General features: G+C 40.7%; 1 protein-coding gene across 2 annotated transcripts in view; it reads left to right on the top strand.

Annotated features, from left to right (window-relative positions):
* Window positions 1–17,902, top strand: part of SLC20A2 (solute carrier family 20 member 2) — a 107,564-nt gene that overhangs the window by 87,816 nt on the left and 1,846 nt on the right. For both annotated transcript variants that reach the window (XM_049632467.1, XM_049632466.1), the window contains exons 9-10: window positions 5,912–6,097; window positions 7,139–7,223. In XM_049632467.1, the coding sequence (XP_049488424.1) occupies window positions 5,912–6,097; window positions 7,139–7,223 (271 nt within the window). The remainder of the gene's footprint in view (window positions 1–5,911; window positions 6,098–7,138; window positions 7,224–17,902) is intronic.

Here is a 17,902-nt window from a genome sequence, read left to right as displayed (position 1 = left end):
AAACAATTGGAAGAGACAGAGTGGGCATCAGAACCAGAAATGGAAACGGGTGTTGGAATGATCACATTAGGAATTTAAAACAACCATGATTAATACGCTAAGGGTTCTAATGGATAAAGTAGACTGCATGCAAGAACAGATGGGGCAATGTTAACAGAGACTTGGAAACTGTAAGAAAGAACCAGAAAGAAATACTAGAACACTGTAACAGAAATGAGGAATGCTTTTGTTTTTGCTTGTTTGTTTTTTCATTTGAGAGACAGCATGGGGGGGGGGGGGGGGGAGAGGGGGGGGGGACAGAGAGAGGGAGGGAGAGAGAGAGAGAGTTATCTTAAGCAGGCGCCACTGTCAGTTCAGAGCCCTATGAGAGGCTTTAAGAATCCGCATCGGGGATGATGGGCATTGAGGAGGGCACCAGTTGGGATGAGTATTGGGTGTTGTATGGAAACCAATTTGACAATAAATTTCATATTAAAAAATTAAATTAAATTAAATTAAAAAAAAGAATCTGCATTGGGGGGTACTTGGGTGGCTCAGTCGGTTAAGCATCCAACTTTGGCTCAGGTCATGGTCTCAGAGTTCATGGGTTAGAGCCCCGTGTCAGAGCCTGGACCCTGCTTTGGATTCTGTGTCTCCCTCTCTCTCTGCCCTTTACTTGCATACTCTCTGTCTCTCTCAAAAATAAACATTAAAAAAAAAAAAAAAAAAAAGAATCCACATTAGGGTCTGTGCTGACAGCTCAGGGCCTACAGCATGCTTCAGATTGTGTGTCTTCCTCTCTCTCTGCCCTTCCCTCACAGTCTCTCTCTCTCTCTCTCTCTCAAAAAAAATTTAAAAACATTAAAAAATGAAGAAAGGAAAACTCATCAAAATTTGTGGGATGCAGCAGTGCTAAAAAGGAAATTTATACCATTGAACACATATATTAGGAAAAACAAATACATAAATAAAATCAGTATTCTCAATTCCCACCCAAGGAAACTAGAAAAAGAGGAGAAAATTAAATCCAAAGTAAGCAGAAGAAATAATAAGAATTAGAACATGAATCAGTGAAATTGAAATCAGGAAATCAGAAGAGAAAATCTGTGAAACCAAAGGATAATTTTTTTAAAAGATCAGTTGATAAGCCTCTAGCCAGACTAAGAAAAACACAAATTACTAATATCAGAAATCAGGTGTTCACTATATATTCTATGGACATTAAAAAGATAATGGTATAAACCATTCTGTGCCCTTACATTTGATAACCTAGATGAAAAGGACTAATTCCTTGAATGACACACTTTGCCAAAACTCACAAAAGAAGAAATAGACACTCTGAATAGACCCGTACCTATTAAAGAGATCAAATCAGTAATTAATAACTTCCAAAATAGAAAGCACCAGGCCCAGATGGGTTCACTGGTGAATTCTACCAAATATTTAAGGCAGAAATTATACCAATTCTCTACAATGTCTTTCAAAGGATAGAAGTAGGAATACTTCCTAACTTACTCTCTAAGGCCAGTATTACCTTATTACCCAAACCAGAGAAAGACATTAACATAAAAGAAAACTATAGACCAGTATCCTTCATGAACATGGATGTACAAATCCTCAACAAAATAAGTAGCAAATTGAATCCAGCAATATATAAAAAGAATGACCATGACCATTTGGTCACCATGACCAAATGATATATATATTTTTAATGTTTATTTATTTTCGGGGGGTGGGGGGTGGACAGAGGATCCAAAGTGGACTTCATGCTGACAGCAGCGAGCCAGATGTGGGGCTTGAACCCATGAACCATTAGATCATGACCTGAGCTGAAGTCGTACACTCAAATGACTGAGCCATCCAGGTGCCCCATGACCAAGTGATATTTATCCCAGATAAAGAAGGCTGCTTCAACATTCAAAAATCAGTTAATGTAATCCATCACATCAATAGGCTAAAAAGGAGTTAACGGAATTCACCACCTATTCATGATAAAACCTCTCAGTAAACTAGGAATAAAGGGGAACTTCCTCAACTTGATAAAGAATATTCACAAAAGACCTACAGCTAACATTATACTTAATGGTGAAAAACTCAAAGCTTTCCCACTGAGATCAGGAGCAAGGCAAGGATGTCCTCTTTTACCACTCCTTTTCAGCTTATACTGAATGAATAGCATTCTAGCTAATGCATAGGAAAAGAAAAGGAAATAAAAGATATACAGAATGGGAAGAAAGAAAGAAAACTGCCTTTGTTTACAGATGACATGATCATTTATGTAAAAAATTGAAAAGAATCGACAAACTCCTGAAATGAATAAGCAATTAGAGCAAGGTTGCAGAATATGAGATTAATATACAAAAGTCCATTGCTTTCCTACATACCAGTAATGAACAAGTGGCATTTGAAATTAAAAACAGAAAACCATCCACATAGTGAAATATTTCTGCGAAGCTGATGAATAAAATTGAAGAATGATATAAATCGATTTTCCATGTTCCATGTTGAACATTTTCCATGTTCAAGGATAGAAAGACTCAGTATTGTCAAGATGTCAGTTCTTCCTATCTTGATTTATAAATTCAGTGCAGTCCCAGCAAGTTATTTTGTGGATATCAGCAAACTGATTGTAAAGTTGATAAAGGCAAAAGACCTGGAGTAGCCAACACTGTCTTGAAAGAGTGGGACAAAGCTGAAGGACTGACACTACCCAACATCAAGACTTACGATATAGCTACAGTAATCAAGACAGTGTGGTATTGCTGAGAGAAAAGAGTAATCAGTAAAACAGAATAGAGCCCAGAAATAGACTCCCATAAATATAGTCAACTGATCTTTGACAAAGGAGCAAAGGAAATACAGTGGAGCAGAGAGTCTTTTCAACAAATGGTGCTGGAACAACTAGATATCCATGTGCAAAAAAACCAATCTGCATGCAGACCTTACACTCTTTACAAAAAGTGACTGAAAATGGATCACAACCCTAAATGTAAAGTGAAAAACTATAGCACTCCTGGTAGATAACACAAGAATAAACCTAAATGACCTTGGGTATGGAAATGACTCTTTAGATACAATACCAACGGCACAATCCTACTAGATAAACTGGACTTCATTAAAATTAGAAATTTCTGCACGATGAAAGTGTCAAGAGAATGAGAAGACAAGCCAGAAACAGAAAATATTTGCAAAAGATGTAACTGATAAAATAGTAATATACAAAGAACTCTTAAAACTCAACAATAAGAAAACAACCCAATTAAAAAGTGAGCCCAACACATTACCAGACACCTTGCCAAAGAAGATACACAGAAGGCAAACAAACATATGAAAAGATATTCCACCTCGTGTCATTAAGGAAATGCAAATTAAAACAATGAGATACTACTATGGAACTGTTAGGATGGCCAAAGTCCGGAACCCTGACAGCACCAAATGCTGACAAGGCTGTGGAGCAACAGGAACTCATTCGTTGCTGGAGGGAGTTCAAAATGGGACAGCCACTTGGGAAGACAGTTTGGAGGCTTCTTACAAAACTCAACATACTCTTACGATGTGATCCAGTAATTCATGCTCCTTGGTATTTATTCAAAGGAGTCGAGAACTGAGGTCCATTCAAAAACCTGCACACAGATTTTATAGTATCTTTATACCCAATTGCCAAAACTTGGAAGTAACCAAGATGTTCTTTGGTAGATGAAGGGATAAATAAACGTGATACAGCCAATGGAATCTTTTTCAGTACTTGTAAGGAAATGAGCTACCAAGCCATGTAGGAAACGTAAATCATATTACTAAGTGAAAGAAGCCAATCTGAACAGTTACATTCTGTATGAATGTCTAACTATATGACATTCTGGAAAAGGCAGAACTATGGAGACAGTGAAAAGATTAGGGGTTGAGGTGGGGAAGAGGGATGAATACACACAGGGGATTTTTAGGGCAGTGAAAACACTCTGTATGAGGCTATAAAGATGGCTACGGGTCATTATACATTTGTCCAAACCTACAGAATGTACAACACCAAGGGTGAACTCTAATGTAAACTGTGGACTTTGGATGATAATGATGTGTCCTTGGAGGTTCATCACCTTTTTTTAAAGTTTATTTATTTATTTTAAGGAGAGACAGGGCACAAGCAGGAGAGGGGCAGAGAGAGACAGAGAGAGAGAATCCCAAGCAGGCTCTGCGATATCAGTGCAGAGCTCACTGTGAAGTTCGATCTCATGAACTGTGAGACCATGACCTGAGCCAAAATTGAGAGTCGGACACTTAACTGAGCCACCCAGGAGCCCCAAGGTTCATCACTTACAACAAATGTTCCACTGTGGTGGCAATGTGGATAATGGTGAGGCTGTGAATGTGTGGGGCAGGTAAATGGGCAAGCTCTACCTTCCCCTCAGTTTCACTGTGCGCCTTAAACTGCTCTAAAGGAATAAAGTCTTAATTAAAAATTTTTTCAAAAAACTGTGGCATCCCCTAAAACCATCCATATGTGCCTGCCAAGGGCCTGAGTGACAATAGCAGGTTGAGGAGAAAGGGCATGAGCACCTGAGTCCTGCCTCCTGCTAGTGCCACGACTTTAGCATCCATTTCCTCATCAATAAAATGGGAGCAACAATACCTAACTGCAGGATGGGTTTGAGAACTAACAGAGACCATGTTTGTGGTCCCGTCGTGTGGGACCTGATATGGCTGCCCAGACTGGTAGCTACTATTAGTAGCAATGCTGGTAATGAAAATGGAGAGAAACAGAGAAAAAAGAACTTAGTTTTTGTGTCCACTTCTTACGATATTTCAGTGCTTCTTTAAAAAATTAATACATCACACACCAATTAAGGTGGCTACTATAAAAAAAAAAATGACTTCACTCAGATGAGGACTTTAAGATACAAAACAGATGAACATAAGGGAAGAGAAGCAAAAATAAGATAAAAACAGGGAGGGGGACAAAACATAAGAGACCCTTAAATATGGAGAACAATCAGAGGTTTCCTGGAGGGGTTGTGGGAGGGGGGCTGGGCTAAATGGGTAGGGGGCATTAGGGAATCTACTCCTGAAATCATTGTTGCACTGTATGCTAACTTGGATGTAAATTAAAAAATGAATAAATTATTTAAAAAATCAGAAAATAACAAGTGTTGGTGAGGATGTAGAGAAATTGGAACCTTTGTGTGCTGTTAGTGGGAATGTAAATTGGTGCAGCTGCTATGGAAGACAGTCTGGAGGTTCCTCAGAATATTAAAAATAGAACTCCCATCTGATCCAGCAATCGTACCTCTGAGTATGTACCCAGAAGAATTGAAAGCAGGGTCTTGAAGGGATATTTGTACACCCATGTTCATTGCAGCATCATTCACAGTAGCCAAGAGGTGGGAGCAACCTAAGTGTACACAGTCAGATGAATGTGTAGGCAGATGTGGTCTATACATACCATGGAATGTCCAGCCTTGAGAAGGGAGGAAATTCTGACCTGTGGCTACAACATGGAGGACTCTTGAGGACATAATGCTGAGTGGAATAAGCCTGCCACAAAGGACACACACTTAATGACGCTACTTCTATGAGGCACCTAGAGTAGTCCCATGGATAGAAATGTAAAACGGCCGTTCACAGGGGCTGGGTGGCGGGCAAAGGGACTTACTGTTTAATGGGTTTTGCCAGATGAGAAAGTCCTGGAGATGTATTTCACAACAGTGTGAACACGCTTAACACTACTGAATTATATACACTTAAAATGGTTAAGATAGTAAATTTTTATGGTTTTTTTCCACCACCACAACAAAAAATAATAAATCATTTTAATCACCACAAGATTATATGCGGAGCCAGAAATACAGTCAGGTGGGCTTTCCTCAAGCCTGGGAAGTCACTGCATGTTGTGTACACGTACATACAATGTCTGTGTCATTCATCTTCTTTTCCCTCCCAGTAATGCCATTGGTCCCCTGGTAGCTTTGTGGCTGATTTACGAGCAAGGTGCAGTCCTGCAGGAAGCAGTTACCCCCGTCTGGCTGCTGTTTTATGGAGGAGTTGGAATTTGTACGGGTCTGTGGGTCTGGGGGAGAAGAGTGATCCAGACCATGGGGAAGGACCTCACCCCCATCACACCATCGAGGTAAGCCAGAGCGCGGGCGGGATCGGCAGGGTTGTCCTTCCCAGCTCTTCTATGCCTGAACATCTGCCTCCAACCCCTCAGCGCAGCCACTGGGCAGCTGGGGTCACAGTGAGGAGAGGGCCGACCATCCGTCCTCGCCCTCCTTCCCGCACACCTTGGCTGGCCACGGTGGCACTGCGGTGAGGGAGAGGACTTGAGACGCTGGGGATGCAGGAGCCAGAGAAGCTCAAGGAAACAGAAGGGAAGGGAGCCCCCCAGGCCAGGCCCCGGCCATGCCCCCAACTGGTCTCACCCCACAGGAGGCCCAGAGGGCGAGTGGTGAGGACCCAGGGGATGCCAACGGCCCTGGGCCCTGGGTCTGCGTTTCCGGAAAATTTGCCGCCCCTGCTTCACCTGCTGGATGGAAGCAGCTCTGGGCTACCACGCCTCGCGGTTCTGCTGTGCAGGCTGCCTGTAGCTCAGTACCCCCACCGCCCGGGCTCCGTGTGGTCCTTCTGTGGTGTCCTCTTCGGATCTAGTAGGGGTGAAGTGCAGACTTACGGGAGAACTTTGTGAAAACAACTAAGACTTGTAACTACTTATTGTGAGAAGTTTTTCCCCCTTGAAACTCATTTTAGTGAATGATTCTTTTGTAAGGTTGATTTGAAGAAAAATGAGCAATCTGAGAAAAAAATTCACTTTTTTTTGCAATAAGTACACATTTTAGAAATGAGAGTGTGATTTTTTTCCTGCCACTTTAGAAGTGACTAATTTAGCATTTTTTGCACAGCAGGAATTTCTGACCCAGTTACTACAGTGTGTGCTTTTTGAAAACATACCAGAAAGAGAAGCCTATTTAGGGCTGTAAACAGTATAATGCACAGTCTTAGTGTGAATTGTTGTCATTATGCAGCAGTTTCTTTTCTGTTAATGTCATCTGGCCCAGTCAGCAGCTAACAATCGACCCAAAGAATGTTCTGGTGAGACTCTGGCACCCCTGGGGTGTCAGTGAGGCTGATACAAAGAGCGCCTGTGATGTGTCTCTTGTGCCCCCTCCCGCAGCGGCTTCACCATTGAGCTGGCCTCCGCGTTCACAGTGGTGATCGCCTCCAACGTCGGACTTCCTGTCAGCACCACACACTGCAAGGTAGGTCCCTGCCACCGGGCTGCTGGGATCATCCACAGCCACCCAGTGCATCTGAGAAAAGCTGGCAGTGATTTGTGTGTGGTTGTTTGTGAAAACAACCATCCCAAGGTCTGCTGGGTCTGCTGGTGTATTGTTGGATGTGGGCATTCGCTTTTCCCACATTGTCCCTCTCTACCTCCTGTGCTCAGCAGCAGGACCCCTTCGGTGGTGCAGACTTTGCTTTTTCAGTGCATGTACGGCAAGAGCTTTCTTTCACTCCTTCCACGTGTGCTTCACACTTTCCATTTGTCCTGTTTCTCTCTCGTTTCCACAGTGGATTTTGCATTGAAGTCATGTGTACGCTAACCGTATTCATAGGCTCAAATGGAGGCATGCCCCTCAGTTCCAACCAGTGCAGGGGACTGGGAGTTGACAGTGGAAGTAGACATAAGCAGGAACCATCTCAATGGAATTGTAAGGCTCGGTTGTGTCAGTTCTCTTTCTTTGTATGATTGCTTAAATTGCCTATATTGTCTTAGAGTAAATTCTAAGTGAGGGGTGATGCTGAATATTGATCACTGCCAAGTGCTGTAAACTCAGGGCTGTGCACGAGGGAATTCCTTATAATGAGGAATGCTGGAGCTGCAAGGAACCTGAAAGATTCAGGAAGAGGAATCGGTCTCCGTGAGTTTCAGGGAGTTATCTGAGGTCACCTAGAGAGGAGTCAGGACTGGAACCCAGGTCTGCCCAGCAACTGGAGAGAGTGCTAAAACATACTCAAGTGGGCCTCCTATACACAAAAATACTCCAACAAAGCAAAAGCACTTCCAGATTTTTCCTTGGTTCATTTGTTCATGTCATTCAAGAAAAACTCCTCTGTACCTGCTCTGTGTGAGGCACCATTGTAGGCACCCAGGCACCACAGTAACCAAGACAAGATGGCCATCTGTGTTCACACACAGTTAAAAAACTCCAACCAATGTGTTTATCGTAAACAAATGCCACCAAATGTGAATGGCTTCGTGCTTCAGATATTAAAATATCAGGTGGCATTTATGGGAATATTTTAAGTGGGCCAGCTGGCAAATCTGGAGCCTTGTGGCATGGAGAATCAGCCTCATTGGAAAGAGGTGTTTTGTTTCCTTGTTTTTTCCTCTTTTCCTTTTTTTGCTACAGTATGTAGAAAACCTTCAATTTGCACAAATTTTCATTATAAAAATCATTGCCACTTACCCAGCGCTTGGAGAAAGTCAAGCTCTGTGTTTAGGGCTTTATACATGCACAGTGTATTGCTTAATACTCACAGCAACCCTGTGAAATCGGTAGTTATTCCCAATTTACAGATGAGAAAACTGAGGCCTCCCGAGTTAGGTCACTCTCCCAAGATCATACTTTTAGCATCAGACCTTCACTGCATGCTCTGTGCCTCCTGATTTTCACCATGATGATCACGGTAATGGTAACCAGCCACAACTAAGATGTGCGGAGCGAGTGCTCTCTGCCGGCGGTGTTTTAAGTGTGCTGTGAATATTAACTCATTTAATCCTCCCAGGAACCTTCTGAGGTGAGTGCTAACATTACCTCAGTCTCACCAGTGAGGAGACTGAAGATAGAAAGGTTAAGTAACTCGCCCAAGATCACCCAACGAGGTACTGGCCCAGCTGAGGTGTAGCACAGCCAGTGTGGCCCCAGCCCTGCTCTTGGTGCAGCCCTGTGTGCCTGTCCAGTAGAGAAAAGGAATGCAGGAGAAGTGCTGTGTGCTCCTACCATTACTGTTCTAATTTCAGTTATTTAAAACTTAGAAAAGAAGCACACGTTCAGTGAAATATTTCAAACAGTAAAACTATATGGATGAAGAGTGATCATCTTCCACCTTACTCCACATCAATTTCAGCTTGCTGGTGTGTGGGAGCAGAGAGGAACTGCCTCTTATTAAATATATTTTTCTCCCAAAGAAAATAGGCTTTGAACTTTTCTGTAGGCATGAAGAGTCTTTGGGGCTGCTTTTAAATAAATGTTACTGTCTTTTCAATGATTAACCCCGCATGTGAGCAAGCCTAGTGAAGGCAAACTTTCACACCAGTTGAAAGACCTCTTGAAAAAGCAACACAGGGGGTGCCTGGGGTGGCTCAGTCGGTTAAGTGTCTGACTTCAGCTCAGGTCATGATCTCATGGCTCATGGGTTCGAGCCCCACAGTGGACTCTGGGGCAGAGCCTGGAGCCTGTTTCTGATTCTGTGTCTCCGTCTCTCTCTGCCCACTTGTGCCCACACACACACACACTCTTATCTCTCTCTCTCTCTCTCAAAATAAGAAAAAAAATAAGTTTTTTAAAACTTAAAAAAAAAAAAGTCTCCTTAACATGAGACCACAGTGGATGTCAGCTATCAAATAGACTGGAGCCAGAGCTCAACTCGGATTCTAATCGGTCTGTCCAGTATCATTGATCGTGGACTGGTGGACAAAGCCCAGAGCTAGTCACTGCAGTAGCTAAAGTCGGAGTCCTGGCTCTCCAGACCTGGAGCACAAAGCCCGGATGTTGGGGCACTGGGAAGAGTTCGCAGCCGCCCTGGTACAGAGCACTTACCCCTCCTGCAGCATAGGCTTGGCATGCAGCGGGCCCCATGTGGCAGGTGTGGCTGAAATGTAAGACCAAGGCCCTGTGTGAGCAACGCCATGACTCTGGAAACATTCAAAGTGTGTTGACCTCCACGTAAAATCATAACCGGACGCCATCGTGTTTTCAGGAATAATCATACTACCTGTTCGATTTTTTCCTGCTTCCCTGCTTCCCCTCCTATCTGCTTGTTAGGTTTTTTTGCTTACAGCTGCCTTCCTCAGAAGGAGGTCAAAAGTTAGGAACTTGGCAGGAAAAAAGATGGATACCATTGTTGAAAATAAGCTTTTGAATTTATCTGGGTAGATTTTATTTATTCATGCTTTTTTCTAAGTATACATAGCTAAGGGCATAGTTTAAATTTTATACCCTATGTAAGAAAATTTATAAACCTTCATTAAGTGATACAGATGTTGGTTAAATGTATAATTTGGAAACGAATAATTAGACAATTCATAGTATCCAGAATAGTATAATAGTATAATCATATATTTCACAAGGCAGAGGTAAGACCATCTTTGATGACAAGTTTTGCTTTCTATAAATCTTTAAGTGTTAAGTATTTTTGTATTTCACACCATAGGGTTCAGTCCCTTAGATATTTTCCTGGGATAATACCTCTGGTTAAAACTGAAAGCCTTAATTAAAAAAATAAAAATGAGTCTTGAAAATACAAGTATCCACAGAGGCGTGTTTCAGTAACTTGTTAATTGTTCTTGCCTTCTGTGCGCCTTGATCAGCTTCAACCTTCAGCCCTGGTGTACAACAGGCAGTGGCCACTGTTGAACACATTTGTGAACTTTTCAATAGTGATTCAGAGTGGTGTTAATGCAGAATGTCTTAATTCCAGGTGGGGTGGTTTGGGATTACTCTTTTGTGAATTACCCACATTGTTCATCTATATTGGTCACATAAATGATTACTCAGCCAGCCTTTGGATTTGAAACCGCTTATAGGAAACACTACTGATTTAACATTTTTTTAAATTTTAAAAATGTAAAAATTTAGTATTCTAATTTCTAATTTAATTTTCTAATTCTTGCTCTTTGGTTCCCCTACTTAACTTCCCCCCCCCGCCCCCCCCCCCGCCCCGCCCACTTCCCAATAATTTTGTTGCTGTTGGTGCCTGACAGTGGCCTTAAGCTGGAAACGCATTTAGCTTATTAAGAGGGAGATTACAATACAGCAGTGAATAATACCAACAGAAGACCTAATCAGTAGTGAAGACATCAGACTCTAGGTCCCTTGTGATCCAAATAATGTAACAACTAAAAAGGCAAAAGCCACTAGAACTCAGAAATTTGTGTGTCTAAGTGTGTGACAGATGAAGAAGACAAAAAGTATTTAGGAATATACAAGATTTGGACAATAGATTTAGAGCACTATAATTAATAAATATGTACCAAAGTTTTACCCTACTGATCACATGCCTTCTCATCAAGTATCTTCAAGCATTTATAAATATTAATGATAAATTCAGAAGGCCATGATAAAAGTCACTTTAAAATTTATAAAAGAGGGGTACCTGGGTGGCTTAGTTGGTTGAGCATCCTGCTTCAGCTCAGGTCATGATCTCATGGTTTGCAGGTTTGAGCCCCACATCAGGCTCTCTGCTTGATCAGCGTGGAGCCTGCTTTGGATCCTCTGTTCCCCTCTCTCTCTCTGCCCCTCTCCCATGCACACTCTCTAGCAAAAATAAAAATAAACATTCTTAAAAAATAACATTTATAAAATAAGAACAGAAGTTGTACTACACAGACCAATCACAATGAAATTAAACTATAAATTTATTATGTGTTGAAAAAGGGAAGTAATCCCTTGGACAATTTTAAATGCTCTTTTTAACAGTTAAATCAGGGAGTTAAAAAATTACAATGATAGCTTTCTTAAAAAGAAAGCTGTGGGGGCGCCTGGGTGGCTCAGTCGGTTAAGTGTCTGACTTTGGCTCAGGTTATGATCTCACGGTCTGTGAGTTCGAGCCCCACGTCGGGCTCTGTGCTGACAGCTAGGAGCCTGGAGCCTGCTTCAGATTCTGTGTCTCCCTCTCTCTCTGACCCTCCCCCATTCATGCTCTGTCTCTCTCTGTCTCAAAAATAAATACACATTTAAAAAAAAAGAAAGAAAGAAAGCTCTGTGTGTGTGTGTGTGTGTGTGTGTGTGTGTGTGTGTAGTTATACATAGAAAAACCTTTGGGAACCGAAGTTAACCCAATTGAAAAGTCCTATCTTTAATAAATGATTTAAATGAGCAAAGGAATGATAAAAGAACTAGACATTAAATTTTTTTTTTAACATTCATTTATTATTGAGAGACAGAGAGACAGAGCATGAACAGGGGAGGGGTAGAGAGAGGGGGAGACATAGAATCTGAAGTAGGCTCCAGGATCTGAGCTGTCAGCACAGAGCCCGATGTGTGGCTCGAACTCACAAACTGCGAGATCATGACCTGAGCCAAAGTCGGTCACTTAACCAACTGGGTCACCCAGGCGCCCCAAGAACTAGACATTAAATTAGGAGTTTATAAAAGGTACAGTACAATAAAAATTCTGAGGAAACAGTAAGAAAGGTATAATAATTATAAAAGCAAAACAAATTTAAAACCAAAAGTACTGGGGCACCTGGGTGGCTCAGTCAGTTCAGCGTCCGACTCTTGATTTTGACTCAGGTCATGATCCCAGGGTCGTGGACTGAGCCCGGCATCAGGCTCTTTACTGAGCGTGGAGCCTGATTAAGATTGTTTCTCTCTCTCTCTCTCTCTCTCTCTCTCTCTCTCTCTCTCTGGGGCTCCTGGGTGGCTCAGTCAGTTAAGCATCCGACTTTAGCTCAGGTCATGATGTGACAGTTCATGGGTTCAAGCCCCACATTGGGCTCTGTGCTGACAGCTCAGGGTCTGGAGCCTGCTTTGGATTCTGTGTCTCCCTCTCTCTCTGCTCCTCCCCTACTCGTGCTCTCTCTCTCCCAAAAATAAACATTAAAAAAAAAAAAGGATTCTCTCTTCCTCTGCCCCTCTCCCCCCACTCATGCTCTTGCTCTCTCTAAAATAAAAATAAATCCTGAAGGGGAAGGAGAGAGAAAAGTGGTTACTCAAAATGTGAAGAATTTAGAAACCTTTGTAAAATGCATTATTTTCTGCAAAAAATATACATGACAAATACTGACAAAGAAGCAGGAAAACATAGAAAATCTCACTAGAGCCGGAGGAAGAAATTAAGGACATTCTCCAAAAACAATTCTTCTCACCTGAAAAAACAAAAAGGAGGGGGCACAACTGACTCCACTTCTCAATGGATTCATTAGATCACCTCTTCCATTTTAAAAGAATAATTTTCACTTTATGTAAACTTTCCACAAGGTATAAAAAAAACAAAATAGAAGAGGAAACTCCTCATTTTGTTCTATAAAGCATATACTGAATAACCCCAATACCAAAACTCTAATGACGTTGACTAATACCTAATAAAACATGACAATGTGGGGCACCTGGGTGACTCAGTTAAGCGTCTTAAGCTTCTTAATTTCAGCTCAGGTCATGATCTCGAAGCTGATGAGTTTGAGCCCCATATCAGACTCTCTGCTGTCCATGTGGAGCCTGCTTCGGATACTCTGTCTTCCTCTCTCCTCTCTCTCTCTGCCCCTCTCTCTCTCAAAAATAAACATTTAAAAAAATAAACATAGGGGCCACCGGGTGGCTCAGTCGGTTAAACATCTGACTTTGGCTCAGGTCATGATCTCCTGGTCCGTGAGTTCAAGCCCCAGTCGGGCTCTGTGCTGACAGCTCGGAGCCTGGAGCCTGCCTCAGATTCTGTGTCTCCCTCTCTCTCTGCCTCTCCCCGCTTGCACTATGTCTCTCAAAAATATTTTAAAAAATTTTTTTTAATAAACATGACAATGAAAGCTATATTTACATATGAATATTAGTATAAAATGTAAGGTGCTAATAACATCAATGAGTTTATGAAAAAACATTTCAGCAGGATCAAATTAATTTTCCAGATTACAGGAAAGCAGGCTCTGAACACGGCAGCACCTGCACAGGGCTGGCCCCTCATAAGTGCTCAACAAAATAGGTGTTGAGTGAATCCCAAGAAGGGTACTCTGACATCTTCAATATAATAGGGCTTATCCATTAAAAAACAACATATGATCATCTATTGAGATATATGCCAAAAAGACATTTGATAAAATTCTGCATGTATCTCTTAAAACACCACTAGAATTCAGTGAAAATGACCAAGCCCACATAAAAATACAGAACTCTTTAGAGTTTGTCTGTCAGCAGTAGCCAGAATGAAAATGTAATAAAAACCAGAACACCCACCCCCAGGATTGCAGCAAAAAGAAGGGTATTTCAGAATAATCCTAATAAATGGGAGTGAGGAACATGAAGAAGGCACAAGACTGCACAGAGATGAAAGAACACCCGCAGACGAGACACTGTTACCCGACAGGAAAGCTCAATTTTATAAGGAGTTTTCTTCTGACTTTACAAACTGACTTAAAGTGAATTTGGTAGGTTAAGTTAGTAAGAATCTGAAATGATCTAAAATGAAAAACGATGAGGAAGGACCAGCCTTACGAGCAAAAAAGTACAAGAGACGAGTTAAAAATACACGGAGGCTGGGCAGCAGTGTGGCCCCGCGCAGTCTCAGCTGGGGAAGACGACGAAGGTCTGGAGATGGATGGAGATGATGGTTGCAGGACAGTGCGAATAAACTTTATGCCACTCAGTTGTACACTTAAAAATGGCTAAAATGATATGTTTCATTGTGTACATATTTTACCACAATTTGTATAAAACCAGTAGACAGGTCCGAGAGGGCACTTATTATAGAGGAGCATACAGTTTGATGATGTTGGGTAAACGATGTTGACTAGCTGGCTGTCAATCTAGAAAAACAAAGACACACAGCTCTCAGAAAATACATATCTGATGGCTTAAATAGCATTTTTAAAACATTTTAAAACTTAGAATAAAATAGAATCTTATACAATTAAATATTTATCAAATATTCAAGGGTAAATCACAGGAGAAAAGTGCAGTGTAATTTGTTGTGTGGAATTAGAAATTTGAATGTGAAACAAAGCAAAATACGGAATTGAGAAAATAACTTGCATTAACAGTTAATATCATTATTCAGTAAAGACCACACATAAATAAATAAGGGACACACTTAGATTCCAGTATTTAAATGGGAAAAATACATGGAGAGGCAATTTTTATATGTAAAGACTAGAACGAGTAAATTGGATAGATAAATAAAAGTAAGTTCAACCTTCGGAGTAATTAAAATATGCAAATTAAAGCAACAGTAATACGTTTTATGATTGGTTAGCAAAAAAGAACAATTTGTAGTGTTTTTACAGTGTGCCTAAATTCACACATTTTCTACAACCTTGTGTACTTACAACTGTTTATAAAACTATTTGGCGGGATGTATTACGATCCTAAATGCGTTAGGAGAGGAGACTTCTTCCTGCGAGCAGCACTTCCTCTGACACCTGAGGAGGGGAGCTGGTAAATTACTGTGTTGCAACCATTGTAATAAAGGCTGGATTGCAGAGTCTTTAGCGGGAGGACAGAGGGAGGTTGATGAGCAGGGTATTTTAATAGTATTAAAATGTTTCTTCATAGATTGTGACATAAGGTTAGAAAAAGGTGAATTTGGGTAAAAGGTATATGGAGTTCTTACAACTTTTCCCTAAGTTTCAAATTATTTCAAGGTATTTTTTTAAAATGCGCCCTTTAAATTATTGAATATTGTATACCTGAAATTAATATAACCCTGTATTGTTAACTATATTGGTATTAAAAATAAAATAAAAACTAAAACTAAATGCCCCCTTTAATAATCTGTTTCAGGGAATATTATTTATTAAGCCTAAATATAAGTGATATGAATGAATACATTAATCATGAAACTATTTCCAGTAGGGAAAAATTGGAAGCAAACTGGAAACGGTTAAATAAATTAAGGTACATCCACCATAAGGGTGTGTCATTTTTCATGATAATCATAAAGTCTGTGAACACTATGGGAAGATGCCTATAATGTTAATTTTTTTTTAAGAAAGGAGCAGTATGCCCTATAACTTACAAACAAAAGTATATTGATAAAAAATACAAGAAAGGAATATATAAATAGGACAATAGTGGGGGTCTGAGTAATTGTCTATCCCTCCTAGTACATAAACTTGTTATTTATTATTCTAACTTTATGCTTTAAAAAAAAAAATGTTCTAGAGGCACCTGGGTGGCTCAGTCAGCTGACTGAACATCCGACTCTTGATTTCGGCTCAGGTCATGATCATGGAATCAAGCCCCATGTCAGGCTCCGGGGCTGAGCATGGAGCCTGCTTAAGATTCTCTCTCTCTCTCTTCCTCAGCCCCTCTCCCCTACTCATGCGCTCTCTCTCTCTCTCTCTCTCTCATTAAAAAAAAAAAAAAAAAGGTAAAAAGTGTTCTAAGAAAGGAAGAGGGCGGAGATAAAATGGAAACTTGAGGGTGTCCTCCCTAAGGGAATCCAGAACAACAGGAGGTGTGCTAAAGAGGACAGTGCTCCAGAGAGACTGTGAGCAACAGGAAGAATTTAATCTCAGGAACTAATGTGTGTGGATTTGACCATATTTGAGAACCAACAGAAACTAGCTGATCCTTATGCAGTAGAAAACTCTCGATTGTCATGTTCTAGGAACTGCTAAGCAGAATTATCAGGTTCATACAGAGTACTGGTTATGGCCAAAGTTTAAATAAAATCAGTCATTTTGATGGCCCCTTACTCAGGTTAGTCAGTTGCTGTCCTGGAGATATTAATCACCACCTGGCTTTGACAAAATGTCAGATTAACTGCCTTTAAATATGCTGCTGTTTTTGGCATTGCAGTTTGCATCCATAAACAATCTAAAGGGTTGGATTTTATTTTTTCTGTGGTTAGACCCTGCTTGATATTTCACTCATTGATCATTGCTGATTCTGGAGTATTTGAGGGTCGGTAGAGACAAAGCCTATTTTATAGAGATCTTAAAAATCCACCTCACAAATGGTCAAGGGCATTCTGTCAAGTGCTGAGCCCCACCAGAGCCTGAGTGAGGCAGGAGATATTACAGGCATTGCACTTTCTTATGATTTTCATTTTTAGGATACTTAAAGTTGAGTCTTTTTTCCTTTAAACTTTCAACAAACCATAAAATGAACTGTGAGTGTTTAGAAAAATAGTTGAGCATGCTGTACTGATTGAGCCAACCAGGAGCCCCATTTTTCTTTGTCTTTAACCCATTTATTCTTATACCCTTCTTGACAACATATTGCAAGTATTTTTCCTATTTGTATTTTGTTCATAAGTAAAATTTCTCGATTAAAAAACCCAAAAATACTTGAAATCATTGTTGACATTATGATTTTAAAGTATCTGTACGTGTCATTTGGGAGACATGAGTGACAGTTTAGATCCAATATTTATGTTCATTTTATTTTCACTTCACTTTTTACTTTTTTCCTGCACCTCACACTAGCTAAAGTACAAACACTGCAAGCAGTTTGAGATGGAGGAGAAAACCAGTTTAAAATCAAGAGGACTGAGTTCTAGTCCCCAGTCCGCTGTGATTTAGGATAGCTCCTCGTGCCCCCGAATCCTCTCGGGATCTGTTATCCTCTGTAAAAAATGACGCTGATGAGATACTCTCAAAGGTCTTCTCCAGCTCCAACATTTATGATGCTGTTATTCTAAGAGAAGGATACGTTATTGCCATTTCATTATGTGATTAAAACAGGTTCATAAATTGCAGTAAGCAGTGTCCTACCTGTGGAATATTTAAAACAAGAACATTCATAGTTTATAAGGTGCAGAGAGAATAGAAAACATGTCATTGGCTAAAGTTCCACTCAAACAGAGCAGAACGTAGGTGGAAAAGTATCCCAGAACTATATGCTAAATAGAATAATACTAAAGTAACTGTACCTGAAATCTAAACTATTTTAAAATCTTTAACAAATGGAGGGGAAGGAATTGGTAATATTATATAGAATTCAGTTTCCTTCTGAGATGAGCCAACTTACATTGGTTGAACGCAGATTCTCTGTCTCGCCTT

The sequence above is a fragment of the Panthera uncia genome, chromosome B1 (assembly GCF_023721935.1).
Source record: "Panthera uncia isolate 11264 chromosome B1, Puncia_PCG_1.0, whole genome shotgun sequence".
Classification (NCBI taxonomy): domain Eukaryota; kingdom Metazoa; phylum Chordata; class Mammalia; order Carnivora; family Felidae; genus Panthera; species Panthera uncia.
The sequence above is the reverse complement of the archived record's forward strand: the minus strand, read 5'-3'. Positions and strand labels throughout refer to the sequence as shown.